General features: G+C 31.7%; 1 protein-coding gene across 1 annotated transcript; it reads right to left on the minus strand.

Moving 5' to 3' along the window:
• Positions 1-8044: 8044 nt before the first annotated feature.
• On the minus strand, positions 8045-10420 carry LOC132052820 (exocyst complex component EXO70H1-like). Its single transcript, XM_059444507.1, has one exon. The coding sequence runs from the start codon at positions 10291-10293 to the stop codon at positions 8458-8460; it is 1836 nt and encodes a 611-aa protein (XP_059300490.1). The 5' UTR covers positions 10294-10420; the 3' UTR covers positions 8045-8457.
• Between the last annotated feature and the right edge of the window lie 9240 nt (positions 10421-19660).

Here is a 19660-nt window from a genome sequence, read left to right on the forward strand (position 1 = left end):
TGGAACTTGGATAGACAACGGCTTCAATCAATAAGATGCATTATTTGTATTAAGAAAATATATCAATTATCTTTTTAGTCGCTAATAATCTAAGAAATTGAAAATTTCCGAATAAAAGCCTCACATAGTACTAAAATTGATATAAAATACTTAGTAAAGTTGAAGAAGTACACGCTATTTCTTTCATTTATTAGTGGTTAAGTGGTACTGTTAATTATTGACGAGCTATAATTACATAAACAACGATAATTTGGACGCTCCTAACAAGTCGTAGCTATAGTTGAGCTAATTAAGGCTCGTAGCTACTAATTCATAGGGTGTATTCCGCTGTATCAATTTGGTTGTATTCAATTCGTTGTATTCAGTTCGGTTGTATTCAATTCAGTTGTATTCATTCGTAGCTACTTTTATCCTATATTTAATTCATTGAATTGAAACAAAAATTCAATAAAAATTCCTTTATTAAAAAGAATAAAAAGGGCCTAAAGAAATTAATATTGATTTTGGGGATATCAAAAGCAAGAAAATAGCGATGAGCGTTCAAATCAAGCCATAATTTTGGGAACATCAAAATCAAGAAAATGTTTGTTTTGCTTAGTGATGAAGACTTTGGTAGGGCAAATTAAAGTGGGATGCAAAAATAGGAATACCCCACAGAATCAAACCTTAAAAGTTAGATGCATGTGGGCATTCTGTAATCCACCCCTTCTCATTTTTCAATTAGACGAAAGTGGGCAAGAGAATTAATCCCATCACCTAATATATTATTCATTAATTGGAATATGGATTCTTATATCTATGATTTCAGATTTATTAGCATAAAGACAATTCTCTGAAATCTCCTTTAGATCATCTAGAAACCCACGTAGGGGAACATGTATTAGCAATGGCTTACGCATAAGTTTGCATAAGTAATTTTGGTCTTTCAGTACAGAGGCAAAACTTTCACTAAGAAGATTCAATATTTATATATAATACATAAAAATTAATTTTAACTTTATACAAATGATGTAATTTTCCGATTGCCTTGCGGCATTAGCGCTGTCCTTGGGTCTATTATCATAATTTTGGGTTATAAGTTCGGTATGAAATGTAGTGCGTAGTCATCTCGACGCAGTGTATATATATATAAAGATTTATTTTTAAAAATATATATTTTACATATAAACTGATCTTTCTTTTTGCAAAACGGTGCATCTACTGAAGAGTGTCAATGGAATTGTGTTTTAGAAAATGTCCGAGGAAAAGAATGAAGATAAGAAGGATGAGCATCACTGTTCTAAATAAGTAACATGATTAGCACAGCAATTAGAATAAATCACCCGACAATTACTGAAAACCTTCAAATAAAACAATTAAATATAATTATTACATTATAAGAGTCTGATTCCTCTTTATCCTAAACAAGCATATATAGTACAACAATGGAATTAAGAAATTAAAAAGAGGTATAATTTTATTTCGTTCTCAAACGGCTGAAACTAACAAGTAACAACCATGACCAATATATATTAAATCCATATACCTGACAAATAATTTTAGAATCTGAATCATTTATATGTTCACAATAACGTGTATTTGTGCGTAGCTGCTGATTCAGATATCAGATGCTCATTGACCTTGTGCCTTGTAACCAAGTATGTCCAAAAACAATTCTATAACATAAGACATCCAATAAAACAACCACATAAAAGTACAAAAATAAGTAAGGTTTTAAAGAAGTATTAGCAAAAAAGATACTAAGGAATACACTGGACAATGGCTGAAGTAAATGAATTTTGGGTTAAAAAATGAATGCGCGCATATTTTGCAACTTCATCAGAAATAAAAATGTGCAAAAATTATTTATATCCTTTAACTCTGCTTTAAAAATTAAATTTTCCTTTCAACTATGAATGATTAACATCCCCTCACCCTCCGCCCTCTTTCTAACCTTCTTTACTAACATGTTTCTAAAATACTAACTGTAACATTCCGGAAAATACTTTTTTGAAAAAATTATTCTAACAAAAGCGTTTCTCAAAGCAAACAATTTTTAGGAGTTTGGACAAATATAATTACATCCAGTGACCCTGAAAATGGGTAATCTTGAACATTCGATCCCCGTTTTTTCCATGAGCAAACCTTTATGACCAAAGGCAAAACTTGTTGACCTTGAAAGTTTGCACATAGGCAAAGTAAGATTAAAAGTTCAAGATCATCCATCTAAAGCCATTCCAGTAAATCACTCAACATCTTCACGATAAGTCAGCTCAAGTAGGGGCGAATGCTGCTGTGTGGCTGCGGGTTCACCTGAACTCTATACTTTCAATTAGAAAGATAATTTGTGTAAAAATTCATTAACTTGCAACAAATAGATGTTTGACCTCATAACTCAAAAAAGAAAAGTAGTTCAATGCTTAAAATTCAAATATTAAACTCATAAAATTTTAATTCTGAATCCCTCTCTCTAGTCAAGCAGAAGCTTCTATAGTTGGATCACTATTATTATAGTTGATTGACATAAAGAAAAGGAGATTATGCAGATATATATTTCGCTTTCAGTTCTGACTGATGTGTTTAAACCGGGAAGAAAAAAAGATCAAGACATGTACATGAACCAACAGTCAAATCAATTGTGTAAGCTAAAGAATGCGTGGACCCTCTAAAAGCAACTAGACTAGAAAATTTTAGCTAGAATTATAACCCAATTCCAACAACTCGGGTTGTATGGTTCACTGATCACTTTCAAGTCTTTAATATAGGTTCATTCGCACAAATGCTCCTATTTCGGGTGGTCTTTAATTTTTATCCCTCAAATTTGTGATTTCTTTAACACTTTTCGAGTGACATAACTTTAAATTTCACTTGGCATAGTTTAGATTATATCACAAAGTTATGCCGGACACAACAAAACTTTCAAACTCTACATGCACAGGACTTATGCCGAGTGAAGCAAGAATTCAGCTACTAAAGATAAATATTACAGAGCATATGCCGAGCGAGGTAGGTTTAGATATTTTCATTAAATGAGTAAAAGGGACAAATAAAAACCACAAATATGAGAGACAAAAATTAAGACCAAGGCGTTTGAAGGCCAATGACCTAATAATACCTATTTAAGACTCTATATTATAAAACATAAGGATACTTTTTCTTATTTATAAAATATATCAATAAGTATACCAGATTTGGGCTTAATGAGATACCCACGATTTTAAGTTTTATTTAAAAAAGAAAATCTGATTTTAAATGTGGACTTAATTATAGGATAGTTACCATTCAACTTCTTCTTCTTTTTAAAAATATTTTTTTTTCTCTCTCTCTCCCTCTATGATAGACACCATTTTCATACCTAAAATCCATCTTCTCTCCTAGTATAAATTTTCAAACCAATATTACAAAGTATTTTTGATTACTAACTTGTGTATTAATTGTATATAAAAATTGATTTGTATCGTTTTGAGATATATATGATCATTGTGTGTTTTGAAATCTGTATAAATTATATAAACTGTAGTTTTAAAAAATGTTGAAAACTAATATATGTATGAAATGTGTATGGAGTTTGCTATATGTCATTTTTTAGATATATGCGGCACAATGTGTATGAAATGCGAACAAATTCGATATCAATTAGTCTTAAAAATGTTGAAAACTGATATGTGTATGAAATGTGGATGGAATTTGGTTTGTATCAATTAGAAAACTTATTATACATATATACTTTCTCATAATCTATGCATACTTTGATCAAATTTTATACAATTTATATGTACTTTATCATAGTCACAATGTACATACAACTTTTATACATATTTCATACGTAGAAATTATAACGAATTTATACATTTATAGATATTGCATACAAAAATTAATATATCTTTATTTCTAGTGTATGCACTTTGTATGGAATCTGGTTTGTATCAATTACAAGTTTATTATACATATTTTTCTCAAAATTTATACATACTTTGAGTAGATTTTATACAATTTATATGTACTTTATAATAATCAAAATACACCTACAATTTTTATACATATTTCATATATAAAAATTATAAGAATCTATACAGTTATACATATTTCATACGAAAATTATACACATATGTTTTTTGGTGTATGAACTTTTTACATAAAAATTGCCGATTATAATGGGCTTTTGAGTAAAAGTTAGAGAAAATTAGATAACAATATCTCTTAATTTTGAATGAGGAGAGAAAAGTGGATGAAATAAGGAAGCAAAAGTTGGAGAAAATCAAGAAACTATATCTCTAAATTTTGAATGGAGAGAGAAAAGAGGATAAAATAAGTAAAACAATTTCCTTACCTTATTTAATGTGTTTTATTTGCTTCTTTTTAATTTACCTAATTCGTATAGATTTTGTAACAAGTCTATTGATATATTTTGTAAACTGAAAAATATCGTCATGTTCTGTAAATATATCATCTTACTATGCACATATATGTTTTTTGCCCATCAAAATTTTCCAGTAGTGGACAGTGTGTATTGGACAGTCTTAATAGTGATGGTCCTGGGCTGAGTCCAATGCATGTTTCCATATCTTCTAGTCCTAATCCATCTAAATTCCAACTCCAAGCCCAATGAAAGCTACGAGCTCGAGATAATAAGCCCAAGTAAGCATGTATACGTGCTGCATACAGGCCCAAGATCAGAATGTTAGACGAGTGGGTCTTATTGGTGATGATCGTGTAATTATAAGATGACGTACAATTTCATTCTCTTAGGGTCATTATTGAAGATTGTAATATCTGTTGGAAGTGAACAGCACTACTATCACGCAAATCTGGGCGGAGGCAAACAAGTGCACAAATTTTGTTGCGAACGAAGGACTAAGTCATGTTGCTCACGAACATACTAAGTGATTTCTTTAGTTTCTCCAATGTATCGAAAAGAAGAAAAAAAAAAAAAAAAAACGGGTTTTATTCTTCATTCATCCTATTCTTTCTTCTACATCAATTCTCAAATAGGATACTTTGACTATTCGCGAAGTATTGAATTGAAAATACTGCTCGTCATGCACCGCCAAAATACTTCATATTCTCATAAAAATGGTCAAGTAATTCTATTAGCTTTAAATATTCAGTATTGAAAAGGTATGTAAGATATAAAGTGAAATTAATATAAAAAATCGTATAACTTATGTTACTTTATTAGCTTGAGATGTTTGATGGTTTTTGGGTATCAAATGGACGGGTCGAATAATCCTATTAACTTTAAATATTTAGTATTGAAAAGGTATGTAAGATATAAAGTGAAATTAATATAAAAAATCATATAACTTGTGTTGCTTTATTAGCTTGAGATGTTGTTTGTTGATTTTTAGGTATCAAATGGACGGGTTGTGGCCAAATTAATAAAGGAGTAGATCGTTAATCCGTCCAAAGATTAATTGGACTGAAATTGCAGGGACAAAGTGGCTAAACAATGGATTATAGGCCAATCCACCCAACTCTTACCAATTTTTAAATTTATTTGTTTGTTTTTTATAATTTAATAATTACTTAATAATTTTTTTAATTATGGTTTATAGCATATCAAACAAAAAAAAAACATTAAAAAATTTGATAAAGTTTCTCATTGGTTAATTTGGACCATATCAGCCCAATTTTAAGATGTGTTGAATTGGGCGGGACAAAAAGGGCAATTCGCAGAATTGCCCTTCTTTTGGGGTGGTCTTTAAATTTTGCCCCTCATATTTGAAATCTTTAAAATTTGCCCTTCGGCTAACACCCATAGGTTTCAGGTTCGAACCCACGCGCAGGCAAAATTTTAAAAAAAAAATCGCAAGGCAGAGTTTAAATTTCGCTATCGGACCGGCATACTTTTGTTAAGGAATTACCAAAGTTATGCGGACCAAGCATACTTATGCCTTGTGGGGCGGACTTGGCATAAGTATGCCGGATCCGGCATAACTTTGATAATTCCTTCACAAAGTTATGCCGGGTCCGGCATAAAAGTTTATGGATAAAGTGGATCCATGCCTACTATGTCAAAGAGTAGGATTTGACCAATTTAACAGTGCTTGGCCAGACATATTGGATGGTTAGACAAATTATTGGTTCTTGGAGAATCCTGGAGCAAGTGCATACTTCTTCTCAACCTGGAAAAAGCTTGATTCGAACTAAATTCTTGCAATTATTAGGTAATCCTGAAAGAGTCAACCGAAAATTTATGGTGTTTAAACATGCCACTCGACCAAAATATATTTCACAATGTGATTGTGCTTACATGGAAGAGGCTATTGCTTTTGCTAATAGGATCATACTGATGGGGCTTGAGTGTAGAACCAATTTGTGTTATGTGCAAGTGTTGTGATGAAGAAAGTTTGCCCATTAAAAGTATGCCCCACCGACATAACTTTGTGAAGGAATTATCAAAGTTATCGGGACCCGCATACTTATGCCTTATGGGCGGACTTGGCGTAAGTATCTTGGGATCCGCATAACTTTGATAATTCCTTCACAAAGTTATGCCGGTCCAGATAAACGTTTATGGATAAAGTGGATCCATGCCTACTATGTCAAAGAGTAGGATTTGACCAATTTAACGATCTTGGCCGGACATATTGGATGGTTAGACAAATTATTGGTTCTTGGAGAATCTTGGAGCAAGTGCATACTTCTTCTCAACCTGGAAAAAGCTTGATTCGAACTAAATTCTTGCAATTATTAGGTAATCACCGAAAGAGTCAACCGAAAATTTATGGTGTTTCAACATGCCACTCGACAAAATATATTTCACAATGTGATTGTGCTTACATGGAAGGCTAGCTGATTCGCTAATAGGATCATACAATGGGGCTTGAGTGTAGAACCAATTTGTGTTATGTGCAAGTGTTGTGATGAAGAAAGTTTGCCCATTAAAAGTATGCCCCCACCGCATAACTTTGTGAAGAAATTATCAAAGTTATCGGACCGGCATACTTATGCCAAATCGCCATAAGGTATGAGTATCTTAGGGTTCGGCATAAAATTTGTAATTCCTTAACAAAAGTATGCCGGTCCGCATACACGCGATTCAACCCTTGTCTTGCGATTTTTTTTTTAATTTTTGCTTGAGCGAGAGTTCGAACTCGAAGCGCGAAGGGCAAAAAAAATTAAAGACCAAAGAATATGAGGATAATTTAAAGACCACAAATATGAGAAAAGAAAATTTAAAACCACCCTAAAAAAGAAGGCACCCGCACAAAAAATTGGGACAAAAATGGGTCGGCTTAACCGGCCCGAACTTAAATAAATTGGGCAAATTATATTTTTATGAGCTAATTTTTTCACCCTAATTGACTGGTTGAATCAATCAAGTAAATTAGCACTCAATTTTTGCATGTGATGATGGTCACAACTGTTGTCGTTCCGTAATTGAATTATTATCAAGTCTTGATGGACAACTGAAACTTCAAGGATAGTAGCGTTAATTTGACCTACGTGTATGTACGATTCCACTCGTACCAAGCCCTTTCAAAGCCAAATGTGAGTAGTATTTTACTTTCTTATTTGTCGCTTTTGATTTTGAATGGTCTAGAATTCATCCGAACAAACAACATATAGCATTAGTATACTTGTCGTAAAGAACCAAGTTGCCCGCCTTTATTAGTATTTTTGTCGTAAAGAACCAAGTTGCCCGCCTTTATTAGTATTTTTGTCGTAAAGAACCAAGTTGCCCACCTTTATTGCGGGCACCAAATTGGTGACTTTTAAATCAAACTACAGTAGACAAAATAATAGCCACCAGAAAACATTCAAATCAAACTATAGTAGACAAGAGTAACGTTGCTTCAAGGGCAACACCAGGTTACAAGAATAAATAATTTGAATTGTAGCATACTAATTTGACTTTTAGCAATCATAAATCATAAGGCGCTCTAGTCCGTCCTAAGTTCTTATCATATGTTTGTTATAATTTTTCATGCTTTCAATGTTGAAACGCGTTTTCTACATCAATGGCAATGAACTTGACATAGAGTGTATCTGAACTTTAGAATCTTTCATTTTTGTGCTTATCTTAGTTGCGGGATTAGTTAGTTATGCACGAAGACAAATGAGGCACTGAAACGATCTAGCTCTTCCTTGCTCAATCATGCTGTTAATGTAGTTATCTTCAATTTCAAACTGAGGCTTACCGTTCAAATAAAAGGCATGAAACAAATAACCAGTAAACTAAAATTAAACTTAACCCCATCTCAAAATTTAAAAACTTGGCAGTTGATGCTATTTGCTTCCTATCTCGATAAAGCTAATCAGAATTAAGAAAAGGACGAATAGAACCAAACAATATTCTGATACAGAAAAAATAGAACACAGTATAATTACTATTATGATTCGTTTCTAAGTACTAAGCATCATGAACAATGTTCAGTTTTTGTTCTTATACACAAATGACAGAACACTTTCTGCCTGCATTGTTCATGCATTAATTCTATACAATACCTTTACAGGAGTACTAAGTATAATTTATTACCGGCCCCGTGATGGCGATGACCACGTTGAAGTAGAGCCATGCGATGTCGTACTACCATTTTCTGAAAAACCATTTCCATAAAATAAATCAGACAAGTAATTTTGCAAATCATCAGGGACAAATTTGACAATTGACTTCACTTCACCACAATGCTTCTCGTAAAATGGTCGATAAGCCGAAACAATCTTCTTCGCCAGTGAAATTTTAACTTCATCACGTAGTTTCGGGTCGGGTATAACCCATGAACTTTGTTTCCTATACGCCTCCTCAAAACCGGAATTGAATTTACAAAAACACTCATTCACTTCCGTTGAAGAAATCTCAGCCGTTAAATCCTCCGGAAGTGACGTCATCACCTTGATCCAACCGACCCTCTCGTAATTCCGCATGTATTGTTCTACCTTAGCTTCGTGGTTCGGAATCCAGTCCGAACCTAACAAGAGCTTCAAACTAGATTCCCTTACCTTCGAAACAACGTAGTTTAAATTGTTCGCTAAGAACAAATAAGATAACGCCACGTCATTATAAAACCCTGCTTTACCATCAAGTTTACATAGAAGAACAAGGATAAGCCATGAGAGTCGTACGGAAACGACACAAGAAGGTGAGTCCACGTCATCAGCGATTGGACTTAAGAGATAAGACTCCGGTAAGGGTGACTTTACTCTTGCCGGCCAGTCAGCAATAATATCGGAGATGGGCCCACTGTAATCACTTAAGAAAATAAGATAATTCATAACGTAACGGGTTAATGGATGAATTCCACCACCTGGCACTACTTTAGATGTATCTTTCTTAATTGCTGTTTCAAATTCCGACAGCATGGTACGAACTGCTTCTTTGAGTTTGACCATGCCGGTCAACCCCTGAGATTTGACAACTGATGTAGAATCAAACCCGAATATCACTTCAATTTCACTCATAAGTTCAGAAATAGAATCGTAGAGATCAAGAATACGGAACATTTTCTCTAACGAAAGCTTCTTGTATTTTGCTACCGTCTCAGGGAAAGTGAACAACATTAAAGCACTGTCTTTAGCGATTTCTGTGAAACAAGATTCTCGTATGTTGTCGGAGATAGAGAATACTTGGTCACAGAGAATTCTTTCACCGTAAAAAAGAGTACTAACAGCAACCTTAACAGCACCTAACCAAGTTTTTATTTTCTTTTCAAGAACTTCCCATTCCATTTTTTGAACCGTTGAAGAGCAAAGATTTTCAACCCCCAAGTAATATAATGTTTCATCTATGACTGATTTTCGATTAAGTTGGTAAATCATCGCGCATTCTTTTCCATACCCAGCTTCAATCATACAATCAGCAATAGCTTTCAGATCTACAGCTATGGAGACCTTTTCACCTTCATCAGTAATTGAAACCTCGTTAAAACGAGCTTCAATTTCAACATTATCATCTTCATCTGAACTGCTTGACCGGGTTGATTCTTTAGAGACATTTTCTGAGTCTAAGAAGTATCGATTTCCTGATAAAATGGTGTAAAACTCTTTCTGAAGTCTTTTAGTGGCGGTTTGCATGAGATTTTGAGCTCGAACAAGCAATTGGGAGCTGGAACTTTCTTTAACAACAAATTGCATAGCATGTTGTAAGTCAATTACAGTGTCAAGAAACTGCTTAACCTCTGCTCTACTCTCTTGGAAGAGATTTGATACTGTGCAATAAGAGTTGCCATCAAGTTCCCATCTTGTAATAATGGGCTCAGCGTTATTTAAAGTATCCTCCATTAAAGTATCAGAGAATTTGTGAGGTGGGGATGGAGGAGAAGAATTATGTGGAGGTGATGGAGTTTTGGATGAAGAGAAAAACCCAGGCATTTCTTTGGAAGTACCTTTACGTTATTTAGTTGTAGTATTAAAAAAGAGTTGAGTAATGTATATATTTCGAGAGTTGAAAGAAAGACAGAGACTTGGGGAGAGAAGGGGAATGAAGAAAATTCAATTTGATGGGGATATGAGTGCAAAAAAGAAAGAAGAGTACTTATATAGAAGTAAAGCTGAGCAAGTTTGACTTAGCTAGGGGCTGACATGGAAGAAGAGCGCCGCAGGCATAAACTAACGGTAAAGTCTATGATAATAGATTTTTATTAAACCATTCATATGGTTATATCCAAGGTCCACTAAATATTATAAAATCCTTCTTGTCGACTTTTTTTTTTTTTTTTTTTTTAATAATTAAACTCGAGATTTGTAGTGATAATAGAGGTACTCCAACTATTTTACCATTTCTTGTTACGCTCTTCACTTTAACATATGTGGCCTTTTTTAGTCAGTTAAAAACTGTTTACTTTTTATATTTAATTAATGTACTTAATTTCAACATCTCAAATAATATACTTAGAGGTCATTTGGTTCGCGAACAAAATTATAGTTCTAGGATTGTAATTCTGGGATTAACTTGTACTACCTCTGAGGCAGAATAAAATATAACACCAAATTTAAAGTACAAATTTATTCTGAAATTAATTATATCTTAAACTAAATATAGTATAAATTTTAGACTCAAATTTAATCATGAGGTATTTCCCATGAACCAAACCACCCCAAGATTTTGAAATTTAAATAATATTTTAGTATATTAAATTCATCTTTAATTTAAGATTAAAAATTCAAAAGAAAATCCTTAATTTCTAAGATTCTATATTCAGTCAACTTAAAATATAAGAGGGAAGGAAGAAATAAAGTTTTCATGCTGAATGGATGGTGACCAAGTTTTAGTAAGCATTTGGACATGCGATTTCATGTCATGATTTCAAGTCATGAGATGATCAGCGTTTGGACATGCAATTTCATCTCATGAGATGAAATCCCAAATCGATCATTCAAAAAGGCATGATTTGAGATTGCAAATTATGATTTCAAAATTTTTAAATGTCAAACTTGACCCATAAGTTTATATTTTTATAAAAAAAAAAAACCATTAGTTTGTAGATATTTTTAACAATTATTCCCACTAACCTCATTAACTTCTATCAACCGTTATTTATGCTCGTACCATGTGAGAGGGTTATATTAAAGAGTAGTTACATTACTATTCATGTTAAATTTTCCTTTTTATTGAACTAAAGTTTAATCAATTGATGTCGTATTTTTTAGAAAGACCTTCTAGTAGCGTATTAATTTTGTTATGAACTATGACTTGCTTATTTAGTAAGATTGTAAAAATTGGGAAAGTTCTGATAGTTTTCACAACTTGTGGGGCTTTTATGTCTATAAGAAAAAATACAACTTAAGAAATTCAAATTATATGTTTAAATATAATTTCATCTTATGATTTAATTTCATAATTTTAAATCATGTCCAAACGGCATCTTATTTGAGGAAGATTACAAAGCAAGCTGACTAGATAGTTATTCGTTTGACGTTGATATTTCGATCGAGAGAGAGAGTGATTGCTAATGCTTAAATATAACTTGTGGGGCTTTTATGTCTATAAGAAAAAATACAACTTAAGAAATTCAAATTATATGTTTAAATATAATTTCATCTTATGATTTAATTTCATAATTTTAAATCATGTCCAAACGGCATCTTATTTGAGGAAGATTACAAAGCAAGCTGACTAGATAGTTATTCGTTTGACGTTGATATTTCGATCTCGAGAGAGAGAGTGATTGCTAATGCCTAATTGCATAAAAAGGAACTCTGGGGGAATTTTCTTTTTGAACAGTATAGCTTTAAATGGGACTGGATAGAATTGTGTGGATGGAAAATCTCCGCTAGTTGTTTCTTTATGGGTTAATTCATTGAATTGTTGACGTGAGAACCAAATTGGAACGCGGTTCATTTTTTTGGTGCTCTTACATCAAATTAAAGAGGTTTTAGTGTCAAATAGTACTTCGATATTTGTGTTGATGAAAGATAGTAAACTGAAAATTATTACTTTATTATTTTAAAATATTGCGTATTGCAATAAAAAAGAAATCGGTTGTACTAGTAAAGGAATATAGTACTGCAATAAAAATAAGTGTTATTTTAGGTTAGCCTGACTAATTTTCTCGAAAATAATTAAATATCACTTTAGAAAGTCAAGATATATTTTTTTTTTTTAAACCTACTATTGCTCCGATATATTGAAACTTGGAGGAGATAGTAATTTGAGGATAGATAAAGGGTAATATAATCAAATGATTAATAATATGAAATGATTTTTTCATATTTGTGATCTTAAGCAACACTTACAGATGGAGTATTTTATTGGCACAATCATAATGACGAAACACAATTCTGTTAAAACTTAGAAGTTGGACTTCTATTTAAGCGAATCAAAATGTTCCTAGACATGTTACTTAATTAGCTTGAAAAGAAAGTAAACTAACTTAAAATATTGCTTGAAACTTGGAAAAGTCGTTTACCCAAGTCGAATAACTCATCATTATATATATATATATAGAAAATACTATTATTAATTTACGTCAATTAAGTATCATGAACCGTGACTATACGATTACGCACTTTAATTTTCCTAATTATTTCCCTGGACCCTACCACGAAAAGCTTTCGTCTTAAGAAATCATTACTTCATCTATTTAGCTGAATTAGAGTACTTGGTAATATTGTCTCATTATTGCACAATGGATAGGATTCTTCCCTCATAGAAGTGTACATAATAAGTACAGTATTAATTAGGATATTGTTTAGTGAGTTAAGAGTAGACCCTTCAACGCTTTGGACTTTGCAACTAGTAATTTTTTATAGTATGTGAGATTTTTTATCCTCAAAGTCTCGATAGCTCCAAATTGATTGGAGTGATTGTAAATTGTAATCATTTTTGTTTTTACCATTAGTATTTCTACTGGGTCGATATTATCGTGATCAAATATTTGCATCAAATTAATAGAATATGCCAATAAAGTTCCTTTAATTTGCCAACGCCCAAACTGCATTCGAGGCCTCGAAATAGTGTGCACTTATTTTACACTAATGATCTCTCTATATATATATATATATATATATCATACTATAATATACAGTAGTAGTAAGTATAATAACTTCAGTTTAATAATCAATTAAACATTAATAACTTCAGTTTAATAATCAATTAAACATTCTTTTCTATGAATCTATTTAAGTTACATTCAATTCATAATTGAAATGACATGATTACCATGCAAAAGTTAACTTGTTTTTTAAGCAAGCATAATTAAAGAATATATCATGCATAGTTTTCTTCATCATTTTTCTTACTTCTGCTTACAGAATTTCTCTGTCCACTGTTTTATTATAATTTATAAGTATCAAGTTACCTGGAGATGATTACTCCCTCCGTCTCATAATAATTGTCACCTCAGCCAAATTTTTTTGTCCCATAATAAGTGTCACCTTAGGAAACCGTCATATATTGACTAGTGTTTTCCAACTTTGCCCTTGGACCAAAGAAGTAGTAGTACTCTAAATGATGATGGTTGGATTACCAATGTCAAAAGATGGACTACTTGTGCATGCTCTAATCATCAAGAGGAAAAAGTAATTTTTTTTAACATAAGGGTAATTTGGTAAGCTTCACACTTCATCATTGGTTTTTAATATGCGTGTTTTTGGCTAAGATAATACTTATTATGGGACGGAGGGAGTATTTGTCTTGAACGTAAATTATAATGAACCCATAGAAAATTGGCTGGATAACGTGAAAACTGAAACATAGTACTACTAAAACAATTTCAATTCATTTTCCTGGTATAAAGTCGGTGCTAAACTGCTATAAATAAATACTACTACTATAAGATCGTCGGTCATGCATGTCGCAAAAGCCAAATCATATGACCGTTTTGTCTCTACGTTCTTTGTCTTGGTTCTTACTTAATTAGGCCCTCTATCCATATTCATTACTATAATTAAAACTTCCAAACTATATATTTCTACTTTCTAGCTACAGATAAAATATCTACCGACTGCCGGGCACCGGCCCAGAGGATCTAATTCATGTTAGTTAAAACTTATGTTTCCAGTTATCGGAAACAGATTCGATGAATATAAATAAATATATACTAGTGTTGATCAAGTACTACTTGACTCTTTCATAAAAATCGACCAATGAGGAGTAAGTGTCGGAAAAAGAAATAGTTTTCTATTTTTGTTTGGGGGGAAATGTAGTTATATTATCTTTGTTACTCTTGCTTCCCCTCCATAAGTGGGATATTAATTGGATCTGGTGCCTTCTTCCTGTCGCACTAACATGTATAATCATCAACAACAACAACAACATACCCAGTTGAATCGCGGTGTGTGGAGGAGAGGGTTAAGTGTCTGTGACCTTACCCGCTTGGAAAAGTAGGGAGGTTATTTCGAAAAGGCATAAATTTCAAAAGAAAACAAGGGAACGCACTAACATGTATAATCAACGAATGAAATAATATTAGGAGGTTGTTTGGATGAACTTATGGCTTTTGACTTATAAGACATAAGTCATAAGTCATAAGTTAGGAATTCTAATTTATAACTTTTGATTTATTTTTGTTATTTTGGCTTAAAAATAAGTGCTTGAAAGTATTTTTTTAATTTTACCCAAACACTACAAATTAAAAGTGCTTAAAAACTATTTTGACTTAAAAGCACCTAAAATAAGCCAATCCAAGTAGGCTCTCGGTACTACATCCAGTTTTGTACCGACTCGTAGGTGCGAAATTATAATAAGTGAAGATGTTAGAGAAGAAATACAAGAACTTAAAATCACATATAAGGAAATCGATTCAAAAGACCTACAATTTCTTAAAACTAAGATATGCAGACTTGGCCAAAGATAAAGCACGATGAAAGTAAAAAATTTAATTTTATACTCCCTCCATTCAATTTAAGTGTCTTACTTTGCTTTGTGGTCTCTCCCAAAAGGAGTGTCTCATTTTATATTTACTAAGTTTTTCAATTCCAACATTCTAGCTGACAACTAACAAGTTTAAGACCATAAGATTTAAAGGACTGTATACATCTTTAATTTAAGGTCACAAGATTCAAAAAATTCTCATTATTTCTTAAACTCCGTGCCCAATCAAATTAAGATACTTAAATTGAGACGAGGGAGTAGATGATATCAACTATTCAATAGGAAATGTTTTAGTCACTCTAATACATTTATATTAGATCCTTTACTTTATAAGAATCTTCTAATTAACTTCTAGTAATTATTTTCACTTTCATCTTCTTTTTAAAAAAAAAATTATATTAGTCTAAGATGATTTTAAATGAGGAATTATGGTTAGTGAGAATTTATATAGCTAATTTTATTTAGAATTGATGCATGTTAATAAACGCTTGCCTTTTAACATAAGAATAACTACCCACCCACGCAACCCAAACCAAAATAAAAGAATCACAAACAAAAATAAAAGAAAAGAAGAAAGAAAAACTGTGAACTACCCATAGCTCATCAACTTGAGGTTGACTCAGGGGAAGAAATCTTTCATATTAATTAACCTAATTAGCTTGCATTCCTAACTGAGATTCGCGTACCAATTAAGTTGACTAAAACCCAAAAGAAATATGAGGTGCTACAAAGGAACAACCACGTGGTCATTTGTATGATGCAAAGCTAGATTAAGCCACATAATTAAGTTCATTTTATTAACAATGCTATACTTCCAACTACCTAGATAGATCTTTTTCTATGTTGACTCGTTCAACAACTTGTGAAAAATACAAAAAGTAAATCAATGATTATTTGATCATGCATCTTTTTAAATATTGCTAATTTGCAGTTTAAATGTAATATACAATAGAAATTTTATCATTAAATATTGTGAGTTGGTACTTTCCTTCATCCTTGATAAGAAGTTTCAGTTAAATAATACGAATGAACTCTCCTTTGATAGAAAATACTTTATCTCCCAATTAAGACTTCTTGAGATAAATTCAAATTAATTAGGTTTAAAAGCAGATATCAAACATAAAATGAAAAATAAAATTAAAAAAAGCAATTGGTTTCTTGATTCTCTTTCTCTCTCCCCCCCCCCCCACCCACACACCCCCCCCCCCCCCCCCCACACACACACAAAAAAGAGATTTGGTACTGTACAATAAATAGTTGTTTTCATTTGGAATCAAGACAAATAAACTAATAATTTATATTATCACTTTGATTCGAAATGTTTCCCCAAATTGATTTTCGTTTAATTCTTTATTTTTTTCTGCAATTGCCTTCATTATGTTATTCTTTTTGAAATGCAAAATATTGTTTATTCTTCCGCTAATAATGTAGAGAGCTTAAGTGAGTAGTTTGCAAAATAGTAGATTATAATTTAGTTTGGACTTGTAAAAATCATCTTAAAAAAGAAACGGTTTTCTGAAAATGTAATATAAAATCATAAATACGTACTCACATCTGGTGCTTATAACGAAATCAGCATCTAAAAACTAACTTAACATATTTTCCAAAAATTCATTTTCAAATTTATATTTGCAGAAACTGTTACTCCAAAACTTTTCAAAAAATTATATCGAATATTCTGTAATTATGATTACTTATACTTTGGTATCAACTCAAATTCTTTTTAATGAATTTCATCTCTTCATAATTTCCAGACAACATAACAAAAGAACTATTTTTGTTGAATTATCCATGAAGACAAAATAGAAAGAATAAAAAAAGAAAAAGAAGAAGATACGATGCAAAATAAAAAAGATTATGTGCGTATTAATTAAGAGGCTTTGTGCCTCCTTAGGCTTACAATCCAATTAAATATGTCTTATTATTATTATCGCGAAATACATGAGGTATTATTATACATCGATCTCCCAGAAGCTACTTAAACATTTTCCTCTTTTTTATTTCCAAGAAAGATAATTTCCCCATCCCCATAACCAAAAGAAAAAAAGAACAATAAAAAAAAAGTGTGGTCGACTCATAAATCGTCAACTTTAAATCGACTCACATGAAGAAATCTTTGATGTTGATTAACCTAATTACGAGATTTGGCATACCAAGTTGACTAAAGCCAATACGATAGGAGGAACAACAAGAGAAAGTAGAAAAAACGTGAGACATTTGTACGACGCAAAGCTAGATAAATTAAGCCGCCACACAATTAAGTTCATTAATTTAAAACGCCATCTACTCCCTAGTTGTGTAACTGTTGACTCGTTTTACAACTGAGATTACTTGTGAAAAACACAAATGTTAAATTTAACGAACATTATTTGATAATCAGTTCCGTCTCAAATATTGCTAATTTGCTATCTACATACGGAGGTATAATTGTAGGATTGGTATAATTAACTAATGTTCTAATCTCTTTTTTGTCCCCTGCAATTCCTTTCAAGTATGTGGATCGTTTTTTAATTGTTTTTATACTTCCAATTATCTTTTGAGTTGCTGTGGTACCAAAGTATGCAACATAGTCAGAACGTATGTTGTTTTGCTGTTTTCTTCTAATATTTTCGTAAGAGGGGCCGAACTAATAGTTCAAGCGACAGATTTGCGAAACAGTGTATCAGAATTTTAGTTCTTATTTTTTAAAATTATTAACTTAAATACAATTAGTTTCAGAAAACCAGCTTCCCAAAAATGAAATCAAAGACTAACTCGTTTTCCTTAAAGTTCCATTTCAAATAATTTTATCATGTATATAGTTTATAACTATAGTGTCCGGTCTAACTTGTGTGCACCCTGACCAAATTTGATTTCTTAAGTATATTGTAAGGATTCATTGTGACTAATTTTCTACCGACCGTCAGCACATTGTAACTCCCTCTCTTCAATGAGGCGAATTAGGATCGACAAGGTGAGCTAGTAAAAATATTCCAAAAAATATGTTAGTTCTCGAAACCTAAAATAATATTCAATCTTAAAGTTGTGCACGTTAGAAATGTTGAAAGAAGAAAGGACTGCGTCAAATTATTGAAAAGATGACGTTAAAAGATTGACGACAAGCAAAGGAGAGGCACAAAACTAACCAAAAAAAAAAAAAAGGAGAAGCACAAAACTCAGATAAAGGCAAAACACATGCTGCTTTGACTCAAGAATTGACAAATACATGATATATTTTTGAAGCAATTGTTTATTTCTGACCAATTTTTTCTAGAACTGATAGAGCCAATTGCTTCAGAACTCTTCATCAATTAGATATTACCTTATACAGTCAAATCTCTCTATAATAGCATCGTTGTATCCGAAATTTTTCAACCGCTATAAAAAATGGTTGTTATAGACCTATAATAGCATTGACATTTAAATAATATTTCGCTATTATAGGCAAAAAAGATGCATAAAATTCAATTTTCATTTTTAATTGTCAAATTATGAGCTTAATCACACTTTTTATAACGAAGGAAAATCGTTTAATGATGGAAATATATAAATACATATGATATTTTTTTTTAATCATAAATAGTGTATTAAGTGATCAAATATTTGGTCAAAATCTCTACACTTATTTTTGGTAATTATAGATATTTTATTTTTATAAAGATGATTAATTATTATATTACCAAAAAAAAAAATAGTTGTTATATGGGAGGTAATTTGACAAAAAGCTTATTGTTATAAAGTTGGTTGTTGCTGTTATAAGTGAAATGCTGTTATAGAGAAGTAAAATATAACATAAAAAATCGATTCCGAAAAAACTTGACTGTTATAAAGAAGTGTTGTTATATGTGAGTGCCGTTATAGACAATTCTGACTCTATGCATTTCAATTTCAATGAAAAGGAAAATAACTGGCGATCTAATTAATTGTGCAACCCATGCCAAGGTAGAATCTCTTATTTGTACTGACAGTTGATATGAGTTATCATTACTACTTAGTTATAATTTTTTAGTCAAAACATCTAGGACTTTTTTTGCTTCATCGTGTATTACAATTGTGACGGTATAAAAAATAGTACCGAATAAGGTGTATTAGCTATGCAGAGATTAGTTATGATGGAATTATTTCTTTTCCAATGTTTAGTTTGGTGTATTACGGACAGTTCTGTCTTTAACCATGCTTATCAATGTATTAATAACCCTTGTATTGCTAATAGCCTAATTCCGTGGTTTGCTATGTATAGTAATACTAAATAGGGTGTTCGGTTGAAAAACTCAATCAAACAAGGGATTAATAATACCAAAGCTATTACATGCATTATTTCTTTAATACACCCTAGTCCTACTAAAGAAATAAAGAATGACGTTCAATGCATAAGCTTTACATACAATACACCGAAAGAAATAGTGCCATATAAAGATTAGAGAAAGTAGAATCTAAACACACAGA

The sequence above is a fragment of the Lycium ferocissimum genome, chromosome 4 (genome assembly GCF_029784015.1).
Source record: "Lycium ferocissimum isolate CSIRO_LF1 chromosome 4, AGI_CSIRO_Lferr_CH_V1, whole genome shotgun sequence".
Taxonomy (NCBI): domain Eukaryota; kingdom Viridiplantae; phylum Streptophyta; class Magnoliopsida; order Solanales; family Solanaceae; genus Lycium; species Lycium ferocissimum.

Coding starts and splice junctions, on each gene's coding strand:
- LOC132052820 (XM_059444507.1), bottom strand. CDS start 10,293: ATGCCTGGGTTTTTCTCTTCATCCAAAACTCCATCACCTCCACATAAT.